Source organism: Engystomops pustulosus, chromosome 6 (assembly GCF_040894005.1).
Source record: "Engystomops pustulosus chromosome 6, aEngPut4.maternal, whole genome shotgun sequence".
Lineage (NCBI taxonomy): Eukaryota > Metazoa > Chordata > Amphibia > Anura > Leptodactylidae > Engystomops > Engystomops pustulosus.
In genome coordinates this window covers 36657096-36673365 of record NC_092416.1, presented here as the reverse complement: position 1 = coordinate 36673365, position 16270 = coordinate 36657096, and the positions used below count along the sequence as shown (strand labels likewise).

The window sequence follows — 16270 nt, the reverse complement described above, 5'->3', positions numbered from 1 at the left end:
TATAGAGCTGGAAGAGCTGAGCAGATTGTACATAGTGTGATATCTGCAGGCAGGATGTTATAGAGCAGGAGAAGCTAAGCAGATTGTGCATAGTGTCCTATCTGCAGGCAGCATTTTATAGTGTAGGAGGAGCTGAGCAGATTGTACATAGTGTCATATCTGCAGGCAGCATAATATAGAGCAGAAGGAGCTGAGCAGATTGTATTAAGTGTCCCATCTGCAGGCAGCACGTTATAGAACAGAAGGAGCTGAGCAGATCGTATATAGTGTCCCATCTGCAGGCAGCAGAATGGACACTTTGTTTAACATTACAGGCATGTATACCATCACACTTCACCAAACATTTGATACAGATACATACCCTTTAAATGAAACTTGCTGTTATGTGGTAACATGGGCACCGTTACTTGGATAGAATAGAGCCCAATGTATACATCCCAATTTGGTCCCAATGTGATTTATATATAAGAGGAGTCTTTGAATAGGCACCTTACAATATCCCTAATTATAATACTACATATTTCATACGAAAACCCATAACTGTTCTAAAACAAAGCTTAAATTAGTAAAAATCCCATTTTCCTTTCCCATAGTGATTGATTTTAATAACAATTTAAGTCCAGAGCTCATGAAATGTTAATTTTACTATTTTTTGTTTATTTTCTAAAACAAGGAAAAGAATGTATATTTTGGCCTTACTAAACCTAATTTCTCATTCTTCTACCAATTGTATGGATGACAAATGACAAACACAATGATAGTTTAGGGCAAAAATAAACTACATGTCAAATGTAAAAAATTCCCCTGAATTTCCCAAGAAATATAAAATATAGGATGCAAAATAATGTCAATGTTAGAATCGATGTTTTCTCCATTTACTTGTATTATGTTTGTCTCAAAGGATATCTGCCCTTTTGCAATTAAGATTTTAGTTTTATTTCAGAGCATCCCAGAAAAAAAAAAGTGTTTTCAAATCTCTCACTGTTTTGTGTAGAAACCTATGCATCTCCATGGTAACAGACTACATAGAATCACAGTGTAGTCTGATTCTCATTCCTTGTGTCCTTTATTTTCCATTAACTCACTAACCTGATTTGGCTTGGCTGAGATAATTGTGTTCATTCGGGAGCTACGGCTAATTTGCATATTTTGTCCCCATGGAGAATTCCCATAATCTGTAGATTACGAAGAAGTAGAAGAGATACTGAAGAAAGGAGGACTGCACAGGGTTTGTTAGTAGTGTGTAACCATGGCAGCAAATAAGTCTTAATATGAGTTTTATACAGTAAAGGGAACCTGTCATCAGGAATATCATTTTTAGCTGATGATAGGTTCCAATAGCCAATGCTATGCAGATTTTAAAAATGCCTTTGTCAGCATTTTGCATCATTTAAGTGCCTTATAAAAGTTTAATTTACATTATCTGGCTCCCTGCCAGCAGTATGTGGTGAGTTCCAGTGGGTTGCATTGGTAGCAGCCTGTGTCTCCTCATGTATGCCTCCTCTACTTCACACCATCACCATCCCTCCTCTGCCTGCTCAATGCACAGGAAGTGGGGAGCTGCATGAGTGTGGATGAGAGGAGACTCACACAGGCTGCTGCTACCCCTATCCCGATTCACCACATGCTGCTAGCAAGGAGGCAGGTAATGTGAAATAAAGTTTTATGAAGTACTGAAATGATCCAGACTGCTGACAAAGGCATTTTTATAATCAGCATAGCACAGGCTATTGGAACCTATCACCAGCAAAAAAAAATGACATTCCTGGTGACAGATTCACTTTAAACAATTAAATATTTTTAATCAAGACTATTTCTGGAATTACAGAATCTTTTCTTTCTTCGTGCACTGAAGCAAACTAAAACTTTGTTTTTACTTTTTATTGTGTGTAGTTTTGATATTTTGATTAACTTTGTCCGATATAACAGCTCATATCAACATCTAACGCAAGGTTCATACCATGTTATTGATCTGATTTTTGGGGAGGATTCCTGATATACTCTTACGATGGAGGGCTAGGCCATAACCACCTGTATGCTCATACACATGTGCCTGTTTCTTCCCCTTGAAGGCAGGAAGAAGAGTGATCATTGGCAGCAGCCAATTTTCTATGTATGAAGTTCTCAAATTGTGATCTCCTGCTTTAAACCACACATTGATCTACAATTATTTCAGTTCTGGGTTCCGCAGGGGTGTGAACACTGTGTGTTTATGCTAATTCTAGAACAGCCACTCCCCCGCAGTTCCTTACAGAGGAAGCAGCTAAGGAACTAGGAAGAAAACCGTTACCCAAGGTGCACTGCTCCGTCCAAGGCAAACTGCAAACCACAGGTTTATTGCACTACAGTATATATACAACTCTAATCTGCAAATTCAGAGAGGACAACATTAAAATAAAAACGAAAACAGCCTGGGAAATGAAATGATGCACCTTTACTCTTTACTTAGTAAAAATTAGTCCTAATGGGTGATGTTTGCAAGAATTTGTCATTTATTTACAAAAAAATAAAACACATTCCAATTTTTTCAGACGTGAACAAATGCGTGATTTCATAAATAAGAAGAAAATCCTAAACGCGGTTCTTTGTACCTTGCAATTATCTGACCATTTCGTTGACTTTTTACGCCTTCATCTAAATGCGTTTTTTTTTTTTTAACAAAACTTTATTATTGTCAGTAAGAAAAATGGGGCACGAGTGCTGCCAGGACGCTCTGCCACCTTCTTTGCCCAAAGTTCAGCACCAAAAATGTAACATCTAGGCTGATCTATGGTGACCGATATCACATAAACTGGATCGGTACGGTTCTAGCAGCGAGGATGAGGGAAGGTAGCGGGTCAAGCCCCCGGCCATTCTTCTTCTCAACAGAGTTTTTAATCAGATTTTTCTAAAAAATAACTTCAGTCCTAGAACAATGAATCAGGTTTGGGGAATAGAAACTCTTATTCCCAGAACCTTATTCATTTGTAGTCCCAAAGAACATTGTTCTCTACGAAGGGCACAGATTGGTTGAACTGAACTTACAGCATTGTAGTGATTTATGAAGCTTTCAGTCTGTCCCATACTCACAGAATCTCTTCAGTACAGAACCTGGGGTCGGCCCGAAATTCCACAGCATCATAAATCAATATAAATGCAATAAGTTTTGTTCAGAAAAGTCAGTCTAGGAACTGTAGCCGACACATGGACTGGATTTCTCGACCACCTGAAGTGATTTTTATATGTTTGTCCTTGTTTTGTCAATGTCAGTAACTTAACGGGAAGCCTTTGGTGGTGGTCAGTATAAGGGGGTTGTCCAAGATTAGGGAAAAAAAAAAAAAAGGTTATCGCAGCTCAGATCCCTGGTATAAAATCCATTGCTCTATTAAATCTAGACTTCCTATCTGCAGACCGAATGTTATAGAGCAGAAGCAATTGAGCAGATTGAGCATAGTTTTCAATCTGAAGACATCATGTTATAGAGCAGGAGGAACTGAACAGTTTCTACATGGTGTCCTATCTGCAGCAGGAACTGAGCATATTAATTGTCCTATCTGAAGACATCATGTTATAGAGCAGGAGGAACTGAACAGTTTCTACATGGTGTCCTATCTGCAGCAGGAACTGAGCATATTAATTGTCCTATCTGCAGGCAGCATGTGATAGAACAGGAGTAGCTCAGCAGACTGTACATAGTGTCCTATCTGCAGGCAGAATGTTATAGAACAGGAGTAGCTCAGCAGACTGTACATAGTGTACTATCTGCAGGAAAAATGTTATAGAGAAGCAGGGGATAAGCAGATTGAACAAAGTTTCATATCTGCAGGCAGCATGTTATAGAGCAAGAGGAGCTAAGCAGATTTCACATGGTGTCCTACCTGCAGGAAGGATGTTTTAGAGCAGGAGGAGCTGAGCAGATTGAGTACCATTTCTATCACTGACTAGGCCCACCCACCACCCAGGCATTTTATAAACAGACATGTGAATGAATAAGTGACAGGTAGAACCTACTGAATCTGTATTCTGAAAAGCCATACATCAATCTATTTAGCTTCTTCTGCTCTATAACATGTGGCCTTAATATCAGACACCCTGTTCCAAAATAAGCTTACCGTATTTTTCGGACTATAAGGCGCACTAAAAATCCTTTAATTTTCTCAGAAATCAAAGGTGCGCCTTATAGCCCAGTGCGCCTTATATATGAACCGTACTTGCAGACAACAGCTGCCTTGAACTGTGCACAGGTCTGCCATCTGCTGGTCATTCATCCTCATAATCAGGTGCGCCTTATAATCCGGTGCGCCTTATATGTGAACCTAGATATTTTAGCAGGCATTTATTGATGGTGCGCCTTATACTCCGGTGTGCCTTATAGTTCGAAAAATACGGTAAATATCAGACACAACTGTACAGAAGACATTTTTTTTCATATCTCGGACACCCCCTATAGAATGTATGGGTGCACATTTGGCAATACCAAAGAAAAAAAAAACCACAGCAGAACATGGCACCGATGACTTCCCGAGTCCAATTATGTATAGAAATGACTCGCTTCATAGCTCTGAAATGAATGCTGGGAGAGCCACCAATGTCATGTTCCCATGCAGTTTCTCATTGAACTATAGTACAATGTGCACATATACATAGAATTAGTGTTATGTGACCTGGAAGGGACACAAGTGATGTGTATACATTGATATGGGATGGGGCAGAAGTAAATGAATATAATCATACAGTCCTTCTTTTCCGAAAATGGTGGTGATATCATCGACCAATCTACCACGTTATGGCTATATCGAAACTTCAACTTCTACAGAAAGTGCAACATGTGATCCGGTAGGTATACTAAATCCGAGGTTACGTCTCTAGCTAGCGCAACCTATAGCGAATACTACTCCCATCGGTAGGTAGGGTACGACGACTCCCTCACTCCAGCTTCTTCGTGATACATCAATTTGCCACGGTTAATATCAACAGTTCATGACATTAAATAGAATTAAATATTGCTATAATACTTTTTCATCTTTTAAAACATTTTCCTTTCTACAAACGAGCGATCGGAAAAAAAAAAACCAAAAAAAAACCAAAAAAAAAAACCCATTGAATTCAACGCTTTTTGCTTTCCACACAGTGGAACAGACGTACACACACACAAACTCTGAATCGACTTTGGATGTAGCATTGATAGAAATGGAGAGGGGGATGGTCGAACGTAACTGGGTTTCATCCGGGGAAAAGAAAAATTAAAAAAAAAAAAAAATTATATCTCTATTATGAAAAAAAATGAACTTATAAAGGCACAAAACTACCACATATCACACAGTTTTTTGTAGCTCGTATTGAGTTTTTTCCTGACTAAAATCTAAATCGTTTACCAAATGTACAAAGCTTTGTCGACAAACAGCAACATATGGTATTACTGTGACCTGAAAACACAGTTGAGATTATTATTTCTTCATTATGCTAAAAATTGACAAGTTTCGTAACGACTGTGTCTTTCCCCTCCCCCCCCCCCCCCCCGAAAACCTCCTGTACCTCCAAGCGGAGGGAACGAGACAGAAAGTCTACCACCAACATATGAAACATCTACTGCCAGACGCTTATCTAAGATCTCAAAACACACGTTGTCCATGAAATATGGGAAGCTTATTTTTCTGTTCAGTCCAAAAAAAAAAAAATACGAGTCCAAGGTCATCGCACCGAGTCTGTCGAGGCTCATCGTAACGCGTGTACCTCCCAAACAGTAGTGTAGTAATGCGCTCACAAAGTTCTTTGCTTCTCCATATTGTTCTGGGAAGGTGCTTATCTCAGTAGCTTAGAATAAAAAGTTTTCCATTTAGAAGAAGTTTTTGGATTGAACTTGAATGTCAGGGTCACTTCCTGAAGAAAAAACAAAAACTATATTGCTTTCGATGGGGCCTCGTCACACACGAGAGCTCCATATTGCAGGTCCTCGGAGGACCAGCGTGCTAATCTAGTAGCAAGAGTTTGGTGGGTTATTTTTGGAAAGGTCCACGTTAGAAGATCTGTAAAACGTTCTCCTTTCAGGACGTCTTCCTCTCCAGGACTTGAGAAATCCCTCACGACCTCCGCCCGATTCCTTGTCAAGTAGACTTCTTCTTCATTCCAGCATTAGAAAAAAGTAGTTACAAGTAAACTTTCTCCTCCTACGTCGTTACAATACAGGAACCTTCCGATAGACTAATTGACCAGAACGTAGCCGCTGTGCTGAGAGTCTACAGTTTCCATCATCTCACAGTCATAAGGCTCATTGAGGTTCAACGTTTTATAAGATGTTTGAGGATCGTGGCCCGTAGGACTACCCTGGGTTTCGTGCAATGCCACTCCACCTTGGTGACTTGTATCTAGAGAATACTGGCAAGGGTTTGTATATTCTGATTCAAGTGTTGGCACCCCGGGTAGTTCGCATGTCTGGTAGGCATACTGTAAGGGTGGCTGCTGCATGTGAACTTGAGTTAGGACCTGCGGCTGGCTGGGCTGTACCATGTGTTGCATCTGCTGGGAATGCAGCTTGTGATACTGACTTAAGAATGGATCGTATTGCATTTCGTCAGATGCCGGCTCCAATACTGGACTCAGGGGCTGAGACAAGCTGAACTGGTTCTGTTGCACGGACTCCTGGTGTGACAATGGGAGCTGTTGCCCCTGCATCGGGTAAGTGTTTTCTGCTATCTGCATCTGGTTGAAATACGCCTGTAGTTGTGGTTGCTTCTGCAGGAAGAGTCGCTTTTGAAGAAGCCTGTGTGATTAATAGTGAAACAAATTACTCTTTGATGGCAAAAAATGTAAAAACATAAATGGAAGACAGCAGAACAATACGACTATACATTGCTAAAAAAAAAACCCCAAAAATAAGAAATTTAAAGGGAACCTGTCATCAAGAGCCTTTTTCTGGCTCCCCCGTGTCCCCTTAGAGAATAGTGTGCACATTGCCGAGAGTTTTTATAGTAAAACAGTTTTTTCTGAAAACAGGTAAGTTACATAAAAAAAGTTTACCTTTCTGTATGCAGAGCTCTTTGGCAATGTGTACACATGAGGGAGCTGTAAAAAGGGCTCCCCCCTTCACAACTTATAGCTTACAGTTTAAGCATAACAAAACTTGTAAAACTATTTTTTATCTGGCAAATCATAATGGTAAACCTTGTTACATACTATACAAGAGAAAAAAATCTCTTGTTCTTTCAGCTTTTTTCATTCCTTCCTGCAATTAGCAGTGTGTAAAAATCAGCTTAATTGATGGAGATAAGGAGAAGCTAAGAAAGTTTGTAATGTAACTCCTTATAGACACAGGCACTGGGAAGAGCTATTTCCCGATAGACACAGGCACTGGGTAGAGCTGTCTCCTTACAGACACAGGCACTGGGTCGAGCAGTTATCTAACAGGCACAGGAACTGGGTAGAGCTGTCTCCTAACAGTAAATAGGCTGATCTATCTCCCTACAGACTTAGTCATTTGGTAGAACTAGCTCCTTACAGACATAGTCACTACGGAGAGCAATCTCTATACATACATAGTCACTATGTAAGAGATGTCTCCTTACAGACACGGTCACTAAGTAGAGATATCTCCTTACAGAAAAAGTTACTAGGTAGAGCAGTCTCTTACAGACACAGTCACTAGTTAGAGCTATCTTCAAACAGGTGGTCACTATATAGAGCTGTGTGTTTACACAGCTGAATACTTAGTGGAATATTCCCAGCTGTGTAAGGAGTTATGCTTTGCCTTCTTCCCTTATTTGTCTACAATGTAGAATTTTGAGATACACTGCTCAATGCAGGAAAGAGGGGACGCAAACAAATAGGAAAAAGAAGCAATATAAAAGTTACTGTTACGACATGCACCATTCAGGACAATTATTTCAGCACTCCCGATCCTTTCTTATATAGCATGTACTGGGTCGTGTGATTACCTATGTTCTTGAAGCTGTTGCTCCAAACTTCTGGGTGTTTCCTTACAATATAGGGGGCAGCTGTTCTGTGCTTTCACCAGCAGAGTCCCTTTCTGTAAAATAAAGCAATAAACTTATTGACAATGGGAAGCAATACATGTGAACAAGAAACCTGAAGCGGTAAACTAGGATTCATGATAAGGAAACAAAATGGTATAAAAATATACATAAATGTCATGTAAATGATCAGCGGATTAGTGTTAGTCACTACACACCGGGTTTACAAGTAGGTCACCAACTATATTCCTAATACCCGTGACCGAGCTCTGCTCCTATGTCCACATACAGAACTAAGCTTAGCATCCGTACAGAATCATCATCCCTGTACAAAGCCTACATGTAAACTGACTATTCACACATCGTATACAGATACAACCTCATATCCTACCTGCAGCCGGTGCTGTAAATACTGCGTCTCCAAACTCTGACGCCTGGACAGTAGCTGAGGTTGCAGGTTATTAGGGAACGTTGAAATATTTTGAAGTTGTGCGGAGAGATTATTCTGCAAAAACAAAGGCAGATGAATGCGATAAACTCATAATAGAATATACAGATGTATCATAAACACCTAAATACAACATAAAAGGAATAGCTCAGATTTCATTGCCAGCTTTGTCTATGTGGCAGAGTACGTCAACCACCCTATTAGATATAGAACATCTTCGGTGGAATAAATTACCAAAAGGACTAACCAGTGGTAGGTACAGTGGCCACTACTTCTTCCAAAAACAGACCCTCCTGAACTGATCTAAGGACAAATCCAGGAATACCCAATTCCAGTCAATGGTAGGTCAACCCCTAATTTAGCATAGTAAGGGCAATAGGTTATCCCAGCATGGCTTACATTATACCTGGGGGTGATTGGGGTCCTGTAGATTATGGGCTGTAAGATTTGGATCTTCTGTAGGTCCCATTTGCTCATACAGCATCTGGATCTTGTTGAGCTCCAAGATACCCTTGGTTCTTGCCAAGTTCTGAAGGTGCTGCCGGAATGCAACGATTCCTAAAGATCGAAAAATAAAATACAAAAACAACATAAATGATAGAAAATCAAATCCATTCCTGTTCCCACAACCAGTGATGAAAAATGAAGGATGAAATTATTGATGGAATATGAACACTACCTTGTGTAAGTGAGGTGTCAGAAGCCCGTCTTCCTTCCCGAAAACTGACTGGAGATCTGTTGTGTGCTTCACGTTTTTGAGTGGACATGGCTGGCATGGCCAGGTTGGTAGGCCGTAAACCAATGTATGGAGGAGTAAGCCTGGTGACAGACTGGTTAGCCATAGCCACTTCTTTTAGAGCTCCAGCATCTTCCTGAAAGTTGAGATCGCTCTGGACAGATCCCATGTCATATTCAGAGTCTACACTTCCCAGGGATGGGTTGTTACCAATAGTAAAAAGTTTTCCTGCAATACATGATGAGATACATGAATGAAGTCCACCACAGTCTTTACTCGAAGATTTCACAGAAGCCAACATCACTACTCTCGGGGCTTCTCAGGACCCCATAATGAGTGACAGTTACAATAAGTAAGGACCGGTTCATATCTCTGTTAGGTCTTCAGTTATTTCCATAATTACTTTTGAGCCAAAACCTGGTGTGGTTGAACACACAGAACAGGTGCACGTTTTACAGTGACTATACAGAGGTAAAGGATCATGGAAAGACGAGCACCTGTTCTGTGCATCCAACCATTCATGATTTTGGATCAGAATAACTGAAGGAAATAACTGATCGCAGATGTTGACAATGCATTATATTGGTAGCTGGACATGAGTTTTCGAGACCAGATACACTTCATTTAAGTGATCACTTGACCAAAGAATGTTTATTAAAGTTTCACATGTCCATGAAATATACATTCCATACATGTTATCACAGAATAACAAAAGGTGAAGTACAAGTATTTTATCCAAACACCCCCTAATTCCCAACCCCCCTCCCTTCGCAGTCAGTCTGTCCCTCCACAGTCATATAACCAATCACTCCACACCATTCACTTTCTCCTATGTCCAAAAATCCTCCTGAATGCAGTCCCACCCAGCTAAGTAGTACCTGGTGCCATTCTCCGGCTTCCAATCCATTAGCTCCATGGCTTCTCGAACATCTTTACTGACCCCCTTTTAATATAGACCTTCAACTCTATCTGGACAGTGACATTCAGAAATCTTTCAGCCACTTTGTCTGGTGGGTCAAAATCCAGCCAATGTCTGGCTTTTAGTACAAAATACAGAATTTTTTACATCGACAGCTTCTCCATACTGGGCAACTCCATGCTCCCCACATGCCCCATTAGACAAATTTTTGGTTAGCATGGAAACCTAACTCCAAATGCTTTCTCCAGCAGTTGCAACAATTTGTCCCACAACGCTGGGCAGATCGTCTGCTCCATCCATCATACATTTTGGGCCTGCTGGTTACACTTAGGTGAAAAACCCCTTTAGCTTCATTACTCAAGAACTAGAATTTATAGTGACGAGCTATTTTTTCATGGCAGAATGCGAGGCCATATAAACGTTTCACAACCATTCATAGTCCCCCATACAAACATACTTGTTATTGTTGCACATGTTTTGATGAATGAGCGGTCAATGTCTAATGTGTGGAGGTCACCTTTACTTTAAATATCATTGGAGGTCTTGGCAAAATTTTCAAGGCAAATCAATGAAAAGCGGCACTTGTATAAAACAGCCCTTGACTGAACATATTTAGCTGAAGGATAGCACAAAGGCTGAATGTAAATGAAGCTAGAAAAATTCTAATAGCTGTGAAGGGAATCCGTACGCCTACAACCGATAACATTCTACTTAGCAAACAAATAAAATTCCTGATTTAACAAAATTCCGTGGAAATAGAATGTGTTATTGACAGCCTATCCTTAGAACAGGTCATCAATATTTTTAGCCTAGAAAAAACGCTTAATGGTCATCATACACATAAAAGAAAAGTCATCCAGACCTGCAGGTTACGATGGGATTGGTTGACTAATTTACAATGCTGTTAGGGCAAGGTAAATAGATACTGGATAAAATCAATACAACAGAATTTGGGCGATTTGGTTAGTCTACAACAAAAAGTTATGGCTTCTTTTACATGCCCTACTGGCACTCACTATCCTAAACCTGATATCTAAGCTACTATAGGTAAATCTACTTATACATAAGGATACCTGGTGTCAGGTTCTGCAATGGGAAACCAGAATAATGCTTTGAAAAATAATTTATTATAAGTTATTTTTCACTCACCTTCCATATCTGGTGCCATACTTGGCAAGACCACCAGCTGGTTGGTCACCTCTGCCAGAGTGTGTCTCCTTTGCCCACTACGTCTGCCTTGAAACGCTGCGAAAGTTGCAGCAGGATCGTCTTCAGAGTCGTCTTCGGTCTCAATTCCTTCATCGATGGAGGTCTCCATCATGTTACTAGGCAAAGACTGGCAAGCCTTTCTCATTGCTAGAGGGGGTAGAGGATCCATGAGGCAGCCATTAACCTGTAGGTAAAGCACAAGATAAAAGTTAGAATTAGTCTCCGATCCTCTATACATTGGAGTTGTAAACATTATATGTAGACATTGCATAAAGCAAGCAATGTCTTCGAAGGTGAAAGAAAATTATCCGCTCCCCATACACACTAAAGAAGACAGCTCAGCCAATCAGTGGTTATGGCCAAGACCCGCCTCACTTGCTAATTGGTTGAGTAGCCTCCCTTACCGTTTCCTGTCATGTCGGGAGACACACAGGAAGAGGAAAGGGTTGAGGAGCGGTAAGTACAGGTTAACCTCAACCAACCAACAACTGTGAGCATCACTTTCCTTCAAAGAGCATAGTAAAGGGATAAGAAGGGATAAGAAACTGCTATGACCACAGATTGGCCGAGTGGCTTCACCGACGGACAGTAAATACAGGTTATCCTCAACCAACCCTCCCCTGAATATGGGAGCATCACTTTATTCAAGAAAGCAAAATTAAAGGGAACGCACCTCTACCACCCCTCTGCTACTAGTGTCAGGAGATTCACAGATATTGGAATGCATCAGGATTGGGAATGGTGATACCAGAGTGACCGTGGAGTGTGGAGCAGTATGTATAGGTTTATTATTTGTTATGGGCCCCAAGCAGATCCGCTTTCCACATACTAATACAACCACAGACAAACCCTTTAATACAGATTCCCTCCTGTAACCTCAAAAGCTTTGGAGCTGTCACGATTTAGCATGAGGCAGTGTCTACAACCCACAGAAGCTGCTGAGGTAGAATGGTACATCAATGTGAGTAGTGGCAAGAAGGTAAGTTATGTTTGAATGTACGGTGTCCAGAGCATGGAGCAGATACCAGGAGACAGGCCAGTACTGCACTTGGTGGAGCCATAGCAGGGCAACAACGTTCTAATGTATGCAAAACCCTGGCAGGTATTGTATCATTGCACAGTCATGCTCAGAGTCTGACCCTCAAAAATGGCTGCGGCCTATGTGACGGGGCGCGTTTACGACTAAAACTAATTAAGTTTATGATTTCGTGTGAGTCCAAGGTCACCCTTGCAAATGATGTTATATCTACATAATTAAAAGGGGGGAAAAGTGTTCCGCTGAAAACTTGACATCAGCGAGGCTGGACCCAAATCAGCGAGATGACAACAATGCCTTTGGCAGGGAAGGAGCTTGAAAGAAAACCATGCAGGAAATGGTGGCAGAGACTTGGGAATTTAATCATTTCTCTCCAGGATGTGACTAAGGAATCGTTCCAGAGGAAAACTGCATCTGCGAGCAGCTGATCCTATGAACTTCAAAACCGGAGGGGGCCTCCTATGCCGTGTAATTTCTTTCCGGCCTTGATAATGCCAGCGCACGTTGCCTTCCCCTTTAACTGGATGTCCACGCCGCGGCGTTCTCACAGGAGGAATGTGCATGTTATGAGGACAGAAATTAAACAATTAGCTCTGAAGCTTCCCTCATGAAACAGGAATTGTACGCGTCTTCTGATGAAACGATTTCCAAATGTCACTTTTCCTTTGCCAGAAGGAGCGGAGCCGGAGATACGTGTACAAAGCTCTACTCATTATACCTTAAAGCGACAGCCCCCAATATCACACGCAGAATACGGGGTTTCTGACATTGTTTTGGATAACCTATGAAACAGTAAGCAGTACTTAGGAAACATGTTTTTAAATGCTCCATATGTTACTCGAATGCAGATATATCATATGGTAAAGTTTACCTGGCTCCCTGCCAGCTTATCCACTGAAGTCCCGGGGGTTGTGCTTTTCAAAGGGATAACGTCCGTCCCCATGCTCATTATTATTCCCCCCCCCCAACCTCCCTCTATTCCCCCTCCCCAACCTCCCTCTATTCCCCCTCCCCTTGTGACCTAGGTTAGACTCCGCTCACTGCGCATGCGTCCCTTTGCTACGCTGTCTTACTAGGCAGTGCAGAGGTAAGCAAACTACGTAGTAAGAAAGCACAGCAAAGGGACGCATGAGCGGTGAGCAGCCTTGCGGCTCACTGTGCATACCGGGATTAACCCTACATCACAAGTGGGAGGGGGAATAGAGGGAGGTTGTGGGAGGAGGTATGGGAGAATAATAATGAGCGGGAGGACGGGCCAATGCTGAATTTAATCTAGCAGCCCAACGTTATTCCCTTGTAAAGCACAACCCATGGGACTTCAGTGGGTGAACTGGCAGGGGGACAGGTAAACTTTACCATACAATATTTCTATATCTAAGTCATATATGGAATATTTTAAAACAGGTTTCCTCAGTACTGTTTACTGTCTATTGCAAGCTGTCCCTGTTTAAAAAGAGCCCTATGGTGACAGGTTCCCTTTAATCAAAAGGTACATAAGATAGGGGTGTCTGAAGTGACGCTCCCCCCGCAGCCACTAAACTTGACTCATCTCAGGCAAAATATCACTCTTCTCTGCTCATCTGCACATGACTTTGGGGGAGATTTCTTATAGGCGAAATTTCACAGAGGGAGTTCTAGAAAGGACATTTCAAAGTAAAATCTAGTGGCAGGTTCCCTTTAAAGGGGTTGTCCACCTCCTTGATTTTATTGAGTACCAAAATATTTTAAAAAATCAATCTGGGTAATTATCACATTATCAATCCCCTCTACTCAGCTTCAATTTCCTGTTTCTGAATCCTAATGTGCGGTCACACGCCGCGTTGCAACAGCTGAAGAGTGATTTGCCTAATTAAACAGCAGTTAACACTTGGGTTTACAAAACACAACCATTAACACATTGTTAGCGCATGCGTCAACATCGCGGTTAATGCGCATGTTTGTTAACACAATGTTACCGCGTGCGTTAGCACAAGCATTAACATTTGTGTTTTGTAAACGCATATGTTAACAGCTGTTTAATTAGGCGAATCACACTTCAGCTATTCCAATGCGGTTTTAAACGCATGCGTTAAAAGCGACGTGTGACTGCACCCTCACATGACATTTTTTGTCGACACTAAAAAGGTCATCAGTGATTGGGTACGGGAATCACATGTTCATGTTGAATATCATCACTGGAGACAAACAGGGGACTGGCATATCAAGTATTACTCACTTTCCTTCTAAGCAGCTATCTAAGTCAGTGGTTAAAAAAGTCAAGTGGCTAGAAAAACCCTTTAAGGCTACTTATGGATATACTTTAAAGAGGAACTATCACCAAGCCAATGGATAGCCTCTATTCCCCTGATCATTTTGGAGTTTGTTTAATCCAAATCTGTTCTGGCGTTCCAATGATGTGACCCCTGAGAAGTTTGTGTGTGAATGATCTCATATTAGCCAAGGGGGCAGTAACCTTTTCTTTTCTCTGGGGGCGTGTCTCTGTGTGCTATAAAACATAACCACACCCCTTAGTATGAGTAAAAACTTCTCGGGGCCATATCTTTTGACTGGGTGGACGGATCCTAAAAGAACAAACACCAAATGGATCAGGATCACAGGCTTATGAATTCTGAATTAGCTGTCAGGGCTTTTGAAGTGGCAAAATTTTTTTGAGAAAATAAAAAAAATGACCTAAAATAAGAGTAATATGTAATTATAAAGGCCTGGTATGCCGGATGAGTAATGGAGGGCACACGGTTAGATCATCAGGGCTATTAGGAGTCTGTATTAACAAATATTTACCCAGCAACTTTGGCATCTGCCTTTGGCTCCCCAGACAGAGCTAATCTTGTTAACATAAAAAAGAATGATTTTTTTTTTAATATCCCCCTGGTGCACTTAAAAAAAGAGGTTGCCGTTCCCTGTGTGTGGAAGCAGCAGCACATTTCTGAGAGGATCCCCGCGGTGAAGCTAAAAATACAGGATATTACACATTGTTTTTACAGCTCTCCGCGGTTCAGATGAGATTTTTTTTTTTTTTCTTAGGCTGAACTATCACGACTCCTCAAGTGATTGTTCATCGTTGCAACGTTTAATGTACCTATCATAACCTCCCCCTCGCCTAGGCTGGAACATGTGCATGTAATAAAACACCAATTCACTAACGCATTTCATGCCATGTGCCAGCTTTATGGATTTCTAATGCCGACCATTGGGCTGAAAATATCCCCGCCATAAAGTACAAGGAGGTTATGTATCTCTTATTATAAGCCCTCTATGTACTGGACTGTACTGTCATTTACTTATTGACAAAACCAAGCCATGTTTTAAAGGGGTACACCATGAACCATTTAGTTCATCAAAATGTTGATCAATTTTAGATTGGCGCAGAAGAGAGGGCACAGTCACTGATCAGACAAGTGTTGCAGAGACCACAGCATTTAGGAAAGGGGTGCAATCACTGTATGTTGTATAGTGGGCATGTTTGGTATTGCAGCTGTACCACATTTCACTTCAATTGGACTAAGCTACAAAGAGGCTTTAATAACTCTACAACCATTGAACTGCAAAGTGTCCAGTTTTAGATCCATGTCAATCTAATATTGATTTAAAAAATTCCAGTAATTATATTGATCTGTAGTTACTGGCAGCAGAACTTTGAAGAATGCATTTATATTCTAAGTTGTAACTGTACTTCTCTGAGGTAGAGTCCTCATATTCTGTGTTCATTGATGTCTACATTCAAACTGCTCCCCAACCTATCCCCCTCTGCTGTACTATCTAACCAGAAGCCTACTACAGCTTCTACTAGAGCAGCTAGGCTGTGTTCTGTGAAGAGATCCCACACCACAGTGCACCATAGCGCTCCAAGTCCAGTTACAATCCTGGTCTATAAAAGCATTTTTTCATATTCACAAAGGTATTTTTACACAGATCTCCTGGGCCAATCCAGTAACAATATATATAATACAACTTTGCATTGTAGTAAACTATAACT

The 16270-nt window shown here is 41.1% G+C and overlaps 1 protein-coding gene across 1 annotated transcript in view; it reads right to left on the bottom strand.

Moving 5' to 3' along the window:
- Positions 1 to 5483: 5483 nt before the first annotated feature.
- The window catches only part of SIK2 (salt inducible kinase 2), a 109001-nt gene continuing 98214 nt past the window's right edge, over positions 5484 to 16270 (bottom strand). The window contains exons 10-15 of the mRNA XM_072155741.1: positions 11199 to 11442; positions 9074 to 9358; positions 8801 to 8952; positions 8338 to 8451; positions 7911 to 8002; positions 5484 to 6739 (exon numbers count right to left, since the gene is read on the bottom strand). Coding sequence (XP_072011842.1) covers positions 6181 to 6739; positions 7911 to 8002; positions 8338 to 8451; positions 8801 to 8952; positions 9074 to 9358; positions 11199 to 11442 — 1446 coding nt within the window. The 3' untranslated portion in view covers positions 5484 to 6180. The remainder of the gene's footprint in view (positions 6740 to 7910; positions 8003 to 8337; positions 8452 to 8800; positions 8953 to 9073; positions 9359 to 11198; positions 11443 to 16270) is intronic.